This window comes from Bos indicus x Bos taurus, chromosome 2 (genome assembly GCF_003369695.1).
Source record: "Bos indicus x Bos taurus breed Angus x Brahman F1 hybrid chromosome 2, Bos_hybrid_MaternalHap_v2.0, whole genome shotgun sequence".
Lineage (NCBI taxonomy): Eukaryota > Metazoa > Chordata > Mammalia > Artiodactyla > Bovidae > Bos > Bos indicus x Bos taurus.
This window is the reverse complement of record NC_040077.1, coordinates 121347539-121364928: the sequence shown is the minus strand read 5'-3', so window position 1 is coordinate 121364928 and position 17390 is coordinate 121347539. Positions and strand designations below refer to the sequence as shown.

Below are 17390 nucleotides of genomic sequence, written 5' to 3'. Positions count from 1 at the left end.
CTCCAACCCAAGTCCCAGCAAAATTTTATTATTCCTTCCAGGCCTAGCCCAAATGTTTGCCTATGAGAGTTGCATCCCTCAGAATTAATTCCATCATCCTCTGATCTCCCAAACCACCTAGGTATAAACTGTATAAGGGCAGAGGCCATGTCTGTTTTCTTCAAGACTGTGTTCCCAATACCTAGCACAGTATCTGGCACACAGTAGGGGTTCACAATGTATTTGGTGAATGAATGAATGCTTCTCTATTACCTAGCACTATTTAATTATTTGGAGAAGGAAATGGCACCCCATTCCAGTACTCTTGCCTGGAAAATCCCATGGACGGAGGATCCTGGTAGGCTGCAGTTCATGGGGTCGCTAAGAGTCGGACACGACTGAGCGACTTCACTTTCCCTTTCATGCATTGGAAAAGGAAATGGCAACACACTCCAGTGTTCTTGCCTTGAGAATTCCAGGGACGGGGGAGCCTGATGGGCTGCCGTCTATGGGGTCGCACAGGATCGGACACGACTGAAGCGACTTAGCAGCAGCAGCATTTAATTATTTAAATGTCTTCCTCCCCAACAAGACTGTCAATCTTCTCTGTACTAAGGACCATGGTCTTGTCTATCTTGTATCTCTCTGAGATGTGGAGAGGGCAAGGACAGGCCAGAAGAAGGTCGTTTTTATCTTGTTAAAATTCCAGTATCCATTCACTTGGGCTTCCCTGGTGGCTCAGAGGTTAAAGCGTCTGCCTCCAATGCGGGAGACCTGGGTTCGATCCCTGGGTTGGGAAGATCCCCTGGAGAAGGAAATGGCAACCCACTCCAGTACTCTTGCCTAGGGAATCCCATGGACGGAGGAGCCTGGTAGGCTACAGTCCACAGGGTCGCAAAGAGTCAGACACGACTGAGCAACTTCACTTTCACTTTCATCCATTCACTTACTCTCAAATCAGCCAGGATCACATCAGATTTCCTGTTTTGCTTTTATTTTCTCTTTAATCCAAAGCCTTTGACTGTGTGGACCACAACAAACTGTGGGAAATTCTTAGAGATAGGAATACCAGACCACCTAACCTGCCTCCTGAGAAACCTGTGTGCAGGTCAAGAAGCAACAGTTAGAACTGGACATGGAACAACAAACTGGTTGCAAATAGTAAAAGGAATACATCAAGGCTGTGTATTGTCACCCTGCTTATTTAACTTATTTGCCAAGTACATCATGAGAAATGCTGGGCTGGATGAAGCACAAGCTGGGATCAAGATTGCCAGGAGAAACACCAATAACCTCAAATATGCAGATAGCACCACCCTTCTGGCAGAAAGCAAACAGGAACTAAAGAGCCTTTTGATGAAGGTGAAAGAGGACAGTGAAAAGTTTGGCTTAAAACTCAACATTCAGAAAACTAAGATCATGGCATCTGGTCCCATCACTTCATGGCAAATAGATGGGGAAACAATGGAAACAGGGACAGACTTTATTTTGGGGGGGCTCCAAAATCACTGCAGATGGTGACTGCAGACATGAAATTAAAAGACACTTGCTCCTTTGAAGAAAAGTTATGACCAACCTAGACACCATATTAAAAAGCAGAGACATTAATTTGCCAACAAAGGTTTGTCTAGTCAAAGCTTTGGTTTTTCCAGTAGTCATGTATGGATGTGAGAGTTGGACTATAAAGAAAGCTGAGTGCCAAAGAATTGATGCTTTTGAACTGAAGTGTTGGAGAAGACCCTTGAGAGTCCCTTGGGCAGCAAGGAGATCCAACCAGTCCATCCTAGAGGAGATCAGTCCTGAATATTCATTGGAAGGACGGATGCTGAAGCTGAAACTCCAATACTTTGGCCACCTGATGTGAAGAACTAACTCATTTGAAAAGACCCTGATGCTAGGAATAATTGAAGGCGGGAGGAGAAGGGGACAACAGAGGATGAGATGGTTGGATGGCATCACCGGCTCAACGGACATGAGTTTGAGTAAGCTCCAGGAGTTGGTGATGGACAGGGAAGCCTGACATGCTGCCGTCCATGGGGTCGCAAAGAGTCAGACATGACTGAGCAACTGAACTGAACTAAACTGAATCTAAACAAAGGGCTTTCCTGCTGGCTCAGTTGGTAAAGAACCTGTCTGCAATGCAGAGACCTGGGTTTGATCCCTAGGCTAGGAAGATTACCTGGAGAAGGGAATGGCAACCCCCTCCGGTATTCTTGCCTGAAGAATTCCATGGACAGAGAAGCCTGGTAGGATACTGTTCATGGGATCACAGAGTCAGACATGATGGAGTGACTAACACTAATGCACACTTAATCCAAACAAAGCCTCTAATGGCGGAAGGAGAGCCCTAGCATCTAAAGCTTATTCTCCTCCCCAACCCTAAGCCTGAGCTCAACTGACTGAGTCCAGATGTAGGGTCCCTTTGGCTTCGGTGTCTCCAAGTTTAACATGAACTCCCTCCACTCCCTGGGTTCCTCCCACTGCCATTGCCCTCCCCTATCCACTCTCTACCCTCCTCTTCCATTCCCCTACTGGAATGATCCCTCTAAAACTGGGTCACAACTTAAATGCTTAGAGAGTCAGGCTGGTAGGAAAAGGCCCAGGGAGTTAGAGGCAATGCCCTTTAAAGGTGGAAACTAATTATTGCTTGCAGGAGTACAAACCCATTGTTCCTAGAACAGCTGATGTTTTGAGAAATTTTTTTAAGTTGTTGTCATTCAGTCTTTAAGCCACATCTGACTCTTTGTGACCCCCATGGGTTGTAGCATGCCAGGCTTCTCTGTCCTCCACTATCTCCTGGAGTTTGCTCAGATTCATGTGCATTGAGTCAAGGATGCTATCTAACCATCTCATCCTATGCTGTCTTCTTTTCCTTTTGTCTTCAATCCTTCCCAGCACCAGGGTCTTTTCCAATGATTCAGCTCTTTGCATCAGATGGCCAAAGTATTAGAGCTTCAGCATCAGTCCTTCCAATGAATATTCAGGGTTCATTTCTTTTAGAATTGACTTGTTTGATCACCTTGCAGTCCAAGGGACTCTCGAGAGTCTTCTCCAACACCACAATTTGAAAGCATCAGTTCTTGGGCTCTCAGCCTTCTTTACGGTCTAAGTCTCACATCTGTATATGACTACTGGAAAACCATAGCTTGGACTATACAAACCTTCACTGACAAATTGATGTCTCTGCCTCTTAATGTACTGTCTAGGTTTGTCATAGCTTTCCTTTCAAGGAGCAAGTGCCTTTTAATCTCACAGCTGCAGTCACTGTCCGCAGTGGCTTTGGAGCCCAAGAAAATCAAATTTGTCATTGCTTCTACTTTTCCCCCTTCTATTTGCTATTTTTAAGTTAGGCAAGCCAATTAAAACATATGCACAGGCCAAATATGGCTTGTGAGCCAATGGTTTTCTTCTCTGCTCTTCATCTTTGATGCTCTGACCCTGATGCTCCCCATGAACCTTCTACTTCCTTACTTGAGCATCAAAACATGGACTAACTTCGGGGCCTACAACATCTCCTGCTATTTTCCATGCACCTCCCTAGACCCCAGTCTAGATCATACCATGTGACTTGCCAGGGCCCCATGCCAAGCTTTGTAATGCTTTCATATCTCTGTATGTGCTGTTCCTATTTCTTTAGTCACTGAGCCAACCACTCTTTGTTGATCAGCCAACTCAGCCAATCCAGTATGTGCCGGTTGCTGGGGACATAAGTGTAAGCCCCACAGATAAATCTCCTGCCTGATTGGGCCTTACATTCAACTGGCAGAGGTAGATGTTCCTCAAACAATCACATGAAGAAGTAAATTTAAAATGTGGTAAGTGTTAGGAATGAAGCCCTGAGAACACGTAACAGTGAAAGCTAGCCTGATTGGCCCTGGGGATCTGGAAAGGCTTCTCTGAAGAAATGACATTCTTCATAAGTCTGAAGGATAGATAAGAATTAGCTTCCCTGGTGGTTCAGGGGTCAAGAATCCTCCTGCCAAGCAGGAGCCACAGGTTTAATCCCTGGGTCAGGAAGATCTCCTGGAGAAGGAAATGGCAACCCATTCCAGTATTCTTGCCTAAGAAATCCTATGGACAGAGGAGCCTGGCAGGCTACAGCCCTTGGGGTCACAAAGAATTGGACACGACTTAGCGACTAAACAACAATAACAACGAAAAGAGGCGGAGGCAGGGGAACTTGACTGAGGGGAGGGAAGACATATTTGGAGTTTAGGCAAAGGAACCAGAAAGTGTGCAGTCTGGGGGAGGCCTTAGTCTGGCTTGCTTGAGGAACTGAAAAAGAGCTGGGTTGCCAAGCACAGGAACTGAGGAGAAGAATGGCATGAAATGAAGCAGGAAAGCCAGGCAGGGCTCACCACGCAGGCAGGGCTGGATCAGACGTGGTGAGGGTTCTGGTCTTTATTCTAAGGACAGTGGCAAGCCACTGAAGAGGTTTAACTAAGGATGTTTGCATGTGTGTGAGACAGACAGACATGATCAGATTTACATCTGGAAAACACTACGCTGGCTTCTGGGTAGAGAAATAGAGAAGAGGGGTAGGAGCAAAAGGAGAAGTTGGGGACCAGTTCAGAGGTTGCAGAAGTTCAGGTGAGGTATCATGGCACCTAAGATGGAGACACAGGTAGTGGAGACAGAGAAACACAGAGAGGCAATATTTATGAAGTAAACAACAAAAAGGTTCAGGCATGGATTTCATAGGGAGGGCATAGAGCAGTGAGGCAATAGATAGAAGTTAAAGATGACTCTCAGATTCCTGGCTGTGTGGTGAGTTTGGGGGTGCTAGTCCCTAAGACAGGGAACCTGGGAGGAGAAGCAGGCTGGTGGTGAAAGCAACGGGGAGAAAGAGAGTTTAGCAAGACACGTTTATTAAATGCCTATTTTGTTCCAGCCTCTGTCTATATATAAAGACAGAAATAGTTCCTGCACACAAGGGGGACAGGCATAAAAAATTATTATAATCCAAATATTACACAGGCCTCATAACCCTGTGAACTCAAACAAAGCCATACAAACACTAATCATTCCAAGTTCCTGTTGTTCCCCCTACAAAGTTCCCTTCAAGTATCTTGGGGACACTTCTAGGGACTTTTCATAAGCGACTGTCAGACTAAGTGTTGGGGCCAAGTCATTGGGCACATCAGCCCCACACTGACCCCCTTTGTCCCTGCCCACTGACCCCAGGAAGGGTGCCTTCTGTAGGAATGCTAAGAGCACCCCTGGACTAGAGTGAGGCAAACAAGCAGCCTGGCCCTGGAAGTGGATTCCTCCTTAAGTGTTGCTGGCACATGATGCTCTCAAGTGCTGGAGCAAGCCTGGGTCTAATTGAAGGAGTTAGTTTCTCAAGTCATCTGAGCCCTGAAGCAGCACTGCTAGTGCTGCAAGTGTGAGTTCTACTGGGGACATGGTGAGTTTGATGGGTCTCTGGGACATCAATAGGGGGATGTAACAGGATGCAATTGGCTATCTGCATTTGGAACACAGAAGTTTGGGTTAGAGATCTAAATTCCAGATCATGGAGTATGGATATTAGGCACAGGACCCAGGTCTGAACTCCCAACATTTAAAATGCCCTGCCCCCACTTCACCTGGCAACTTTCATCCAAATCTCACCTTCCCTCATTTATGTTGGCAGTTGGCCAGTCACTCCTTCCTGTGCATTCCAGCAGCCCTTGGTATAGTCCTTTGTGATTAAGCACTTTTCACACTGCCTGATAACTCTTGATTTACATATTTGTCCTCTTCACTCTACAGTAAGCTCCTTGAGGGCATGGACTCTTATTCAGTGTTGGCCATCATGCCATTTTCATCCACCACACCACAGAGGCAAAGACCAAAACTACAGGAAGGAAAATAAAGGAGATGTAGTGCATATATGCAATGGAATATTATTCCACCATTAAAAAGAATGAAATAATGCCATTTGCAGCAACATGTGTAGACCTGGAGATTATCATACTGAGTAAAGTAAGTCAGACAGAGAAAGACAAATATCATTCAATATCGCTTATATGCAGTCTTTAAAAAGATACAAATGAACTTATCTACAAAACAAATAGAGAACTAGCTTATGGTTACTGGCAGTGGGGGATAAGACTATGAGTTTGGGATTGACATTACACACTGCTATGTTTAAAATGAAATGCTCTTCCATGAAAAAATAAAATCAGGTTAAAAAAAAACTATGGGACGAGAATAGCCAGAATTGATTGAGGAGGTTGGAGAAGAGGATGTTGCTAGGTACAGTTTTATTGTGTCATTTCTAGGAATTTATGCCATGAGTATATTGATATCAGTGCACAAAGATGTTCTGTAGGATGATGTTCGTTGCAGTATCATTTGTAACACTGAAAAGCTGGAAAAACCTACATTTCCATCAGAAGGTAATGAGAAGTACTTGGTGGAATAATATCCTACCATGAGAAATGAAGTAAATTTACATATACTGATAAGGGATATTTGAATAGAGTATTTCATTTAAAAATAAGTCAAAAACTGTTCATATAGTATATTTCAGTTTGTGTTTAAAACAAAAAGGACAGACTCACATACAGATGCTTAAAAATGTCTAGACGTTTACATAAGCAACCACTGAATAGTGGATATATTTAGAAAAGCACAGTCAAGTGAATGGGCCAGGTTTTAAGGGGAATTTTACTTTTCACTTTCTTCCTTTCTTATGGTTGATTTTCCTTAAAACTAGAAGCATATTATTTTTATAATAAAATGTGCTATTTATTTGACATTTGTAATCTTCTGGGCATTACTCTACTTTGTATAAATGTGCTCTTTGAGTCCTCAAACAGCCCTATGAAGTAGGTAGTAGGGGTATTTTTTTTGTTTGTTTGCCCTTTTGTTTTTGGCTGCACCACAAGGTATGTGGGATCTTAGCTCCCCACTAGGAATCAAACCCATGCCTCCTGCAGCGGAAACACAGAATCTAACCGTTGGACCACCAGGGAAGTCGCAGGTGTAGTTTAACCCCATTGTATAAAAGAAAAAACGAAGCACAGAGATGCTAAATAATCAAAGCATAGATTTATAATAATTAAAAAATCTTAGGCGGGGGAGGGATAAATTGGAAGATTGGAATTGACATATACACACTACTAAACACAAAATAGATAATCAGTTCAGTTCAGTTCAGTCGCTCAGTCGTGTCTGACTCTTTGCGACCCCATGAATCACAGCACGCCAGGCCTCTCTGTCCATCACCAACTCCCGGAGTTCACTCAGACTCACCTCCATCGAGTCAGTGATGCCATCCAGCCACCTCAGTCTCTGTCGTCCCCTTCTCCTTCTGCCCCCAACCCCTCCCAGCATCAGAGTCTTTTCCAATGAGTCAACTCTTCACATGAGGTGGCCAAAGTACTGGAGTTTCAGCTTTAGCATCATTCCTTCCAAAGAAATCCCAGGGCTGATCTCCTTCAGAATGAACTGGTTGGATCTCCTTGCAGTCCAAGGGACTCTCAAGAGTCTTCTCCAACACACTTCAAAAGCATCAATTCTTCAGCACTCAGCCTTCTTCACAGTCCAACTCTCACATCCATACATGACCACTGGAAAAACCATAGCCTTGACTAGATGAACCTTTGTTGGCAAAGTAATGTCTCTGCTTTTCAATATGCTATCTAGGTTGGTCATAACTTTCCTTCCAAGGAGTAAGTGTCTTTTAATTTCATGGCTGCAGTCACCATCTGCAGTGATTTTGGAACCCCAAAAAATAAAGTCTGACACTGTTTCCACTGTTTCCCCATCTATTTGCCATGAAATGATGGACTGGATGCCATGATCTTCGTTTTCTGAATGTTGAGCTTTAAGCCAACTTTTCACTCTCCTCTTTCACTTTCATCAAGAGGCTCTTTAGTTCTTCACTTTCTGCCATAAGGGTGGTGTCATCTGCATATCTGAGGTTATTGATATTTCTCCTGGCAATCTTGATTCCAGCTTGTGCTTCTTCCAGCCCAGCATTTCTCATAATGTACTCTGCATATAAGTTAAATAAACAGGGTGACAATATACAGCCTTGACGTACTCCTTTTCCTATTTGGAACCAGTCTGTTGTTCCATGTCCAGTTTAACTGTTGCTTCCTGACCTGCATACAGATTTCTCAAGAGGCAGGTCAGGTGGTCTGGTATTCCCATCTCTTTCAGAATTTTCCACAGATTATTGTGATCCACACAGTCAAAGGCTTTGGCATAGTCAATAAAGCAGAAATAGATGTTTTTCTGGAACTCTCTTGCTTTTTCCATGATTCAGAAGATGTTGGCAATTTGATCTTTGGTTCCTCTGCCTTTTCTAAAACCAGCTTGAACATGAAGCCTGGCTTGGAGAATTTTGAGCATTACTTTACTAGTGTGTGAGATGAGTGCAATTGTGCGGTAGTTTGACCATTCTTTGGCATTGCCTTTCTTTAGGCATTTCTTTGGAATGAAAACTGCCCTTTTCCAGTCCTGTGGCCACTGCTGAGTTTTCCAAATTTGCTGGCATATTGAGTGCAGCACTTTCACAGCATCATCTTTCAGGATTTGAAATAGCTCCACTGGAATTCCATCACCTCCACTAGCTTTGTTCATAGTGATGCTTTCTAAGGCCCACTTGACTTCACATTCCAGGATGTCTGGCTCTAGGTCAGTGATCACACCACCGTGATTATCTTGGTCGTGTGAAGATCTTTTTTGTACAGTTCTTCTGCGTATCCTTGCCACCTCTTCTTAATATCTTCTGCTTTTGTTAGGTCCATACCATTTCTGTCCTTTATCGAGCCCATCTTTGCATGAAACGTTCCCTTGGTATCTCTAATTTTCTTGAAAAGATCTCTAGTCTTTCCCATTCTGTTGTTTTCCTCTATTTCTTTGCATTGATCACTGAGGAAGGCTTTCTTATCTCTTCTTGCTATTCTTTGGAACTCTGCATTCAGATGCTTATATCTTTCCTTTTCTCCTTTTCACAGCTATGTGTAAGGCCTCCCCAGACAGCCATTTTGCTTTTTTGCATTTCTTTTCCATGGGATGGTCTTGATCCCTGTCTCCTGTAAAATGTCGTGAACCTCCGTCCATAGTTCATCAGGCACTCTATCTATTAGATCTAGTCCCTTAAATCTATTTCTCACTTCCACTGTAGAATCATAAGGAATTTGATTTAGGTCATGCCTGAATGGTCTAGTGGTTTTCCCTACTTTCTTCAATTTAAGTCTGAATTTGGCAATAAGGAGTTCATGATCTGAGCCACAGTCAGCTCCCAGTCTTGTTTTTGCTGACTGTATAGAGCTTTTCCATCTTTGGCTGCAAAGAATATAATCAATGTGATTTCGCTGTTGACCATCTGGTGATGTCCATGTGTAGAGTCTTAAGGACCTACTATATAGCACAAGGAACTCTACTCCATACTCCATATTCTGTAGGTGGCCTATATGGGAGAAGAATCTGAAAGAGAATGGATAATGTATGTGCATAATGGATTCAGTTTACTGTGTGCCCAAGACTAACACAACATTGCAAATCAAATATATTCTAATTTAAAATTTTTTAAATCTTAGAAAAATTTTAAATATTGAATTTTGGTCTCCCTTTCTCCTTCCATATCCTCCACATATTTGGCACCATAGATGTTTAAGCTTAAACAGATGGATAGAAGAGAAACTCTCTGGCCCAGGGAGAGCTGGAGAGCTCCATGCTGGAACCCTTCAACTCTTGGGAACTGACCGCAAAGCAGGGAAGGCAGACGGGGCCTGCCGGTCCTCCATTCATGGATCAAGCACAAGTCAAGCAGCTACGTGCAAAAAAAAAAAAAGTCCTTCCAGCCCCTCTGTTAGGGACTCACATGAAAGTGAAAACAAGCAATAAGGTACTCAGTAAAATAATAACAATGGCCACTATCGCTTATCAAGCACCTACTAATTGCCAGTTCCCGTGCTGAGTGCTTTACAAACACTATCTGTTTAATCCTAACAGCCCCAAGGTAGGTATTGTTATGACCCCTTGTTTATCAAAGAGGAGAAAGCAAGGCTGAGGAAGTTTAAGTAATGCACTCAATCATCCAGCAGGTAAGCCAGATTCGGACCTAACTCCATCTGAATCACAATGCTCTCAATTAATCTTGCATCCTACACCAAAGAAACTGAATGCAGGGAGGAAACAGGGTAGAAGAAACTTCTCTCTCCCACCTCCAAAACAAAATCTAGCTACAGTCAGTGAAAATGAGACAGATTAGAGAACAGGCCTTTCAGATCCACAGCTAACAGGAAACACCCAAAAATCTTCACTAGGCGCTAAATGGAATAACAACTATCCTGATTCTGCTTATAAACCCAGGAGGTTTACACTGTTATTTGTTAATGCTCACAACAACTCTGCAAGGTAGATATCATCAACTCAACTTTAGAGAGGAAGAAACTAAGGCTCAGACAGGTTATAGTTTTACTAATGGTATACAGCAAGAACAAGGCATAGCTGGCTTTGAATTTGTCTGCCTCACTCCAAAGTCAGTTTCTTCACAAGGCCATGCTGTTAATACCTTCAGGTGAAGGTGGGGCACAGTATGTCGTGGTCCACACAAAATGAAATCCAGACCTCCAGTCTTTCAGGACAGGAATTACTCTTCCCTGACCCCAGGGAAGACCCCACCCCGACCCCCAAACAGAAGGCTGTTGCTTCGCCTACTTGGTGAACACACTGCAGGGTCACAACATATTACCTCAGAGATAACTGTTTTTGTATCTCGCTAGGAAGGTTCAAACTTCTCTTCAACCCCACCTTTCGACAAAGTAAGTAAAGGTCTGACAGCCTCCCAAAATGTTGAGTCTAGTCTAGAAACCCACAGATACCACTACCCAGCGCCTTCTCAGACACTTCTTTATCAAAGTTTTATTAGCCTCAGCTCAAGGTACCTCCAGCTGAGCATCTCATTACAGAGCAAGGACACTTCAGACATTTGTAACACCACCACCCAAGCAGGAATTTCAAGGACAACAGCAGAAATTAATCGCAAGGGAGCTATAAATCCTCTTCACTCCCTTTCCCCTCCTCCATACACTCGCTCTCTCAACTCACCTATTTTTCCACAGTCCACAAATGGATTACTCCCATACCTTAAACACATCTGTGACATTCTCATCTCTGTTCATGTATTCACACTTTCCTTTGCTTGGAATTCATTCTCCCCTGGCTGAAATCTAACTTCCACTTTGAACTCTAATCCCACCTAATATTTATTTATCTTTGGGCATTTGTCACATTACAGTCTTCATTACAATTATCCAAAAACATTCCTTTCTTTTTTCCTCCTCCTTGATTATAAACTATCTATGTGACCTCAAAGTAATGTACTGCCTAGACACTGGAGATACAAGTGTGATAATTTATGGAGATTTTGTTTTGTTCTCATTCCTGCTGGTGATTTATCTCCCTACCCCCAAGAAGGCAGCGAAGCCCTAATGTTCCCTAAGCTGAAGGCTTCTAAGTTTCAAATCTAAAAATCAGCAGTTTTTAGGCACCCAGAAGACAATTTCCAGAAATGCTTTTGGAAAGCGTGGGCTTATTAGGGCAACAGATCCAGAAGGAAAAGGGATGAGAGCAAATGCTTCGAATGAGAGAAGCAAAAAAAAAATCTGTGGGGGAAGGGTTAGAGAAGGTACCAAGTGTTAGAGTTTATGGAAAGTAAAGACCTAGCCTTCATCTGCATATAGCACCCCAGGATAAGGAGTACGCTGTGGGAGACTGTCCACTATAATACCTTGGCCTTGAGAGCTGTGCTAAGGGTCTATCTCTTTGAGCAAGTGTGGAAAGATGATTTACAGCAGGAGGATTAGCACTCATATCAGCAGAAGAAGCCACCCGAATGATGCAACCATCACAGATTAAAGAGCTGGCCTCTACCCCACTTTTTTTTGTGAAAGAAACACAATCTGCAGAAAGCAGTACTATATGCAGAAAGTTAAAATGCTTCACCTTTCAGACGACTTCTCTGATCAACAACGGGTATGTCTAAGAACCTACTATACTGGAAACGACAGGACACGACTTCTTCGATTCCCTGCTTCGGTCTGGGGCCCTTTTCCTGGCTGGATATCAGGTCTCCGATCTGAACCCTCCCTCTTAGTTTAACTCCTCCAATAGCCTTCAGTCTTTCCACTGACCAGTCCTTCCTCAATGGCCCCCTCCAAGTCTGGCCGCATCTCCACCCCTCAACCCTACGTCAGACTCTCCCTTAGTCGTTCCTTCTTCACTCTAATCTCCCTGTGCCTCTCACCCTCGTCTCCTTCTGCCCAGTCAGCCCCAATTCTCTCTCCTTCCCCTCCCGCATCTCCCGGGAGGGTCTCCTTTCATTCTTCAGTAACCACCCCCCACCCCGACCCACCCGACTCAGTACAGGCATCCCCCCCGGGTCCCCCCCGCACCCCCAGCTCAGCCGTTGGAGGCGTGGCCCAGCGAGTAACAGGTCTCCCGCCCCACACTCCGCGGGCTCGCGCGCAGACAAAGACATTCCACAGCCCCCGCCCCCTCTGTGCGCTCGGCCAGAAAAGGGAGGAGACACGTGTCCCGCTAACGCCGAGTCACGTGGAAAAGAAACGAACGGAGCCCGCGGCCTCCCGCGCACGCGCACAAGTACCAGGCCTGGAGGGCTCAGAGGGAAAAAGGGGAGCGGGGAGGCGACTTCTTCGGACTCCGCGGCGGTGCGCAGGCGCCGTGGCCCGACCGGGGACTTTGTTCTCCGCGGAGAGACCCAAGGGCGGTGCCGGTGGCTGGCTGCGCACGCGCGCCGCCTCATTTCCGGTGCTCTCTTTTGCTGGGTCGCTCGGGTCGGCTTCGGTCGCTGTCGCTCCCGCTCTCCCACCCCCGCCAACCGCCGCTCGGGCCGCCGCCGCTCGGGCCTCCGCCGCTACCGCGTCGCTTCCTCGATCCCTTAATCGCACATCTTTCCCAATGCAGCGCCGGGACGACCCCGCCGCGCGCATGAGCCGGTCCTCGGGCCGCAGCGGCTCCATGGACCCCTCAGGTGCCCACCCCTCTGTGCGTCAGGCGCCCCCTCGGCAGCCGCCGCTGCCTCACCGGTCCCGGGGAGGCGGAGGAGGGTCTCGCGGGGGTGCCCGGGCCTCGCCCGCCACGCAGCCGCCACCGCTGCTGCCGCCCTCGGCCACCGGTCCCGACGCGACAGTGGGCGGTCCAGCGCCGACCCCTCTACTGCCCCCCTCAGCCACTGCCTCCGTCAAGATGGAGCCAGAGAACAAGTATCTGCCCGAACTCATGGCCGAGAAGGACTCGCTCGACCCGTCCTTCACTCACGCCATGCAGTTGCTGACGGCAGGTAAGCGGGCCTCTGGGGTCCCTCTGGGTCGCCCGGCCACCCGGGGGCATGGGTGGTAGCGGCTTTGTTCCTCTTGCTTCCCGTTCCCTGAGGACGCAGGCAGTCGTGGACTCCTCTCATCCTCATCTTCGGAAGCTTAAGATCCCACGTTCCCATCCCGGCCCAGAGTGCGAGGGAGAATTTCTAGGCTGCAGTGGAGGCCCGGAGGGAACTTGGCGATCTCTTAGCGCAAAGATCTTGATGGATAAATGCCGCGTTCCCCGCCCCTTTGGCCGACCCTTCCGCCTCCCCTCTTACAGCTGCCCTGCGCTCCGAGTGCTCAGATTCTTCCAGAAAGGAACCTTCATCTCCCCCTTCCCCCAAAGGGGAAGCTTGTTTGATCGCGGGTGGCGGTCGGCGCCTCAACTGAGAGTGTAGGAGGTGAAGGCAGCCTGAGCCCGGAGGGACCGTGAGTGGGGGCGGGGGTTGAGGTGAGATGGGGTGAGACTGGGGTGCCCTGTCCAGCGCGCCGCGGCCGCAGGGGCCGATCGGACTTAGCGGTAACTGGAGCTTGAGTTGCTTGGAGGCAGGAGCAACCTGTGGGAATCCGAGCTTGAGGTTTTCCGAATTATATTTCCGATCTCGGCAATAAGATGGTCATTTCTGCCGAGCCAGACGTTTTGGATCCCTTTATTTTATAATGTGTGTTGTGCATTCAAGAAAGGGGAAAAAAAATAAACCTAGAGACGGTGAAGGGGTGATAGAGAGAGGTTAAGGATGGTTTGCGTGGCATTCCCAATCAGATGGGGGAAAAAATTGACAGAAGTTTGCGTGGCCTCCTCCCCTGCTCTTTTCAGTAGTGAAACAGATAAGGAATAGTAGTCTTTGTTCTCTGTCTGTAGACTAGCGCTCCTTTTTTGCTCAAAACTAGCCATCATCTAGTCGCTCTGATTTCTCCCGAAAGCCGCCTATTTTGCTCTCTCTTCTTGTTAAAACGGTATAATAAGAGTGTCTTATGATACCTAAATTTTATAACCAAATAAAAATTCAAAACCTTCCAACACTGAGTGAGTAGTTGGACCCTTTGGCAGGATTGAAATAATGGACAGGCCCCATATGAAAATACCTTTTCCCCTGCGTTTGTTCTCTATCTCCCAACATCAGAGACCTTTACTTTTAAACAGTAAACAAAGCCCGAGACATTCAAGAATAACATTTAAATAAACTGCTTACGGTTTCAACTCTGTGCTTTGCTCTTCTCTAACACAGTCAGATTGTTTGAAACATTACTGTTCATTGTGTTCTTCTGGCAAACTCTTTGAGGGCAAGGAAAGATTTTTTTAATCTTTATGTTTTTCATATTGTCTTGCATATAGCAAATACCAGTTGTTTGAAAGCAAGTACGCGTAGGTTCAAGAACTTCAGACAATGGTAAAAGTTGATGGGTCTTATTTTTATTTTGCATCTTCAAACAGTCCAGATTACATGTGTGAGAATAAAATAAACTTTAAAACTGTAAGGTGTTGACTTGGGTTTGAAATTCTAGCTCTTGACTAGTCATCTACTCTTGGGAAACTTTCTGAATCTCACTAAGCTCATCTGTAAAGTGGGGTGGTGAATTGTGAGGATTAAATGTTGTATAAAAAGCTCTGGCACAGTTCCTTTTGACCTATAATCATTAGCTAATAACTTGCCACCAATTTTCTCCTAGTTGTAAATTTGTGGTACACAGTTAGGATGAAAACACAAAATTTTTCTTGCCATTCTGCGCACATCAGGTGTCCAGTGCTAGTCTAGTCTTTTAAGTAAAATACGATTTCTTAGAGTAGCTATCAAAAACTTAATCCTTATAGTGAAGGTGTTAGTTGCTCAGTCATGTTCGACTCTTTGTGACCCCATGGACAGTAGCTTACCATGCTCCTCTGTCCATGGGATTCTCCAGGCTAGAATACTGGAGTGGGTTGCCATGCCCTCCTCCAGGGGAATCTTCCTTACCCAGGGATCGAACCCAGGTCTTCTGCATTGCAGGCAGATTCTTTACCATATGAGCCACCAGGAAAGCCTGATCCTTATAAGTTAACATAAAATTTTCACCGTTCTCTTACTGCTTAACTTTTGTCACAAGAGAGCGTGCTTTAATTTTTTTTTTTAATTTGAGCTTTTTTTCCTCTCACTTTTTAAAAAATATATATAATTTATTTATTTGACTGTGTCAGGTCTTAGTTTCCACCGATAAGCTTCATTACTTTGTGGCATGTGGGATCTTAGACCCCAGGGCCATGTATCAAACCTAGGTCCCCTGCATTGCAGGATGGATTCTTAACCACTGGACCACTGGAGAAGTCCAAAGCTTTTTTTATGTCTTTTTTTCTTTAACCAAATTGAATTTTAATTGGAGAAAGGGGGTTGAGGTAATGCTGGCTCATTGAGAGAGCTGACTTGGGAAACGTGAATACTTCTCAGTATGAGTGTGCTGTGCTTAGTGGTTTAGTCATGTCCAGCTCTTTGCAACTCCATGGACTATAGCCCGCCAGGCTCCTCTGTCCATGGGGATTCTCCAGGCAAGAATACTGGAGTGGGTTGCTATGCCTGCCTCTAGGGATCTTCCCAACCCAGGGATCGAACCCAGATCTCCCGCATTGCAGGCAGATTGTTTAGTATTTGAGCCAGCAGGGAAACCCGAAAATACTGGAGTGGGTAGCCTATCCCTTTTCCAGGGGAACCTCCAGACCCAGAAATTGAACCTGGGTCTCCTGCATTGTAGGCAGATTGTTTACCAGCTGAGCTACCCAGGAAGACTCTTAGCATGGATAAATGTTGATATATGTTGGACCCAGCTTTTAAGGTTTTTTTAAGTTGAGTATAGTTAATTTAAGATATTTTTGAATGATCTGGAAAAGGGATTGTAGTAAAGTTGACCAATTGTGAGGAAATGAGACTGAGAAGACAATAGTAGTTAAACTCTGTGATGAGGATACGTGTAGGAAAAATACGACTAACACTATGCTGGATGCTGGACACTGGTCTGAGCACTTTACATCAACTATTAACCTTACTAAGAGGAAGTTACTCTTATTACTCTTATGTTTATTTCTACATATGAGGAAACCAAGACAAGCAGATTAAATAATTTGCCTAAGGTAACAAAATCAATAAACTTCATAAGGAAGATTTGAAGTCAGTCTAAGTCTGGATCCTCACACCTAAACCTCTTTGCTCACCACTCCCCCATCCCTCACTATAGTGCCTGCAACAAATTGTACACAAAAAAATTTATGTGTGCTAAAATATTAAAAGAAAATCTGAACACATCATAGTCTAGCCAACAGATCAGTGAAGGTAACGAGACCAAGACATAGAAGGAGGAGGAAACCCAGAGAGCATAGCACTTGGGACTGTGACTCCTCCAGGCAGCTCTGCCCGTTTCCCAAGAGGTGCCACAAGAACCAGACCATTCTGGCCTTCCCAGCCCTCCCTCTCCCTTTCTCAGCTTAACCTTATTTTGTACTTATCAGCATCTGATGCACCATATGTTGTAGTTAATGTGTTTGCTTGTTGGCTACCCCCTCTTTATGACCAGAATGTCAGCTCTACCAGGGCAGGGATCTTTTGTCTGCTTTGTTCACAGCTGTGTCTTCTGTTCCTTTAAGAGTACTGCACAAAGTGGCTTCTTACTAAATAGTTGGTGAATGAATATTCATGTTCATTGCATGATGGAAAAATATCAACACAATTCTGAAGGATTTTGATTTTGAATATAGACTTCTATATTAGCCAAATTGATAATCAACTATGATGACAATTAAATGCGTTTGCAGAAGTACAAGGACTTTCAGGGTACCCATGCTTGTTTTCTGAAACAAATAATTTATCATAGTATTTGTGTTAAATACTTATATAATAAATATAAGATGTTTTTATATATATCAGTGTTCTTTTTCTACTTTTTATAACTGGGAAAGTACAAGTCAGTATAAATGACTCAGGAATAAGTAAACATTTTGAATAGATTAACAATCCCCAGATGATCTTGAAAGGATACTCAGCAGTTCATTTTCCATAAGCACTCAGTGCAGGGACTTCCCTGGTGGTCCAGTGGTTAAGACTCTACGCTTCCACTGCCGAG

General features: G+C 45.0%; 1 protein-coding gene across 2 annotated transcripts in view; it reads left to right on the top strand.

Moving 5' to 3' along the window:
• Positions 1-12610: 12610 nt before the first annotated feature.
• The window catches only part of KHDRBS1 (KH RNA binding domain containing, signal transduction associated 1), a 33860-nt gene continuing 29080 nt past the window's right edge, over positions 12611-17390 (top strand). For both annotated transcript variants that reach the window (XR_003506741.1, XM_027517507.1), the window contains exon 1: positions 12611-13285. Coding sequence is in view for 1 of the 2 variants with exons in the window: in XM_027517507.1 (XP_027373308.1) it covers positions 12904-13285 (382 nt within the window). In the remaining variant the exon portion in view is untranslated. The remainder of the gene's footprint in view (positions 13286-17390) is intronic.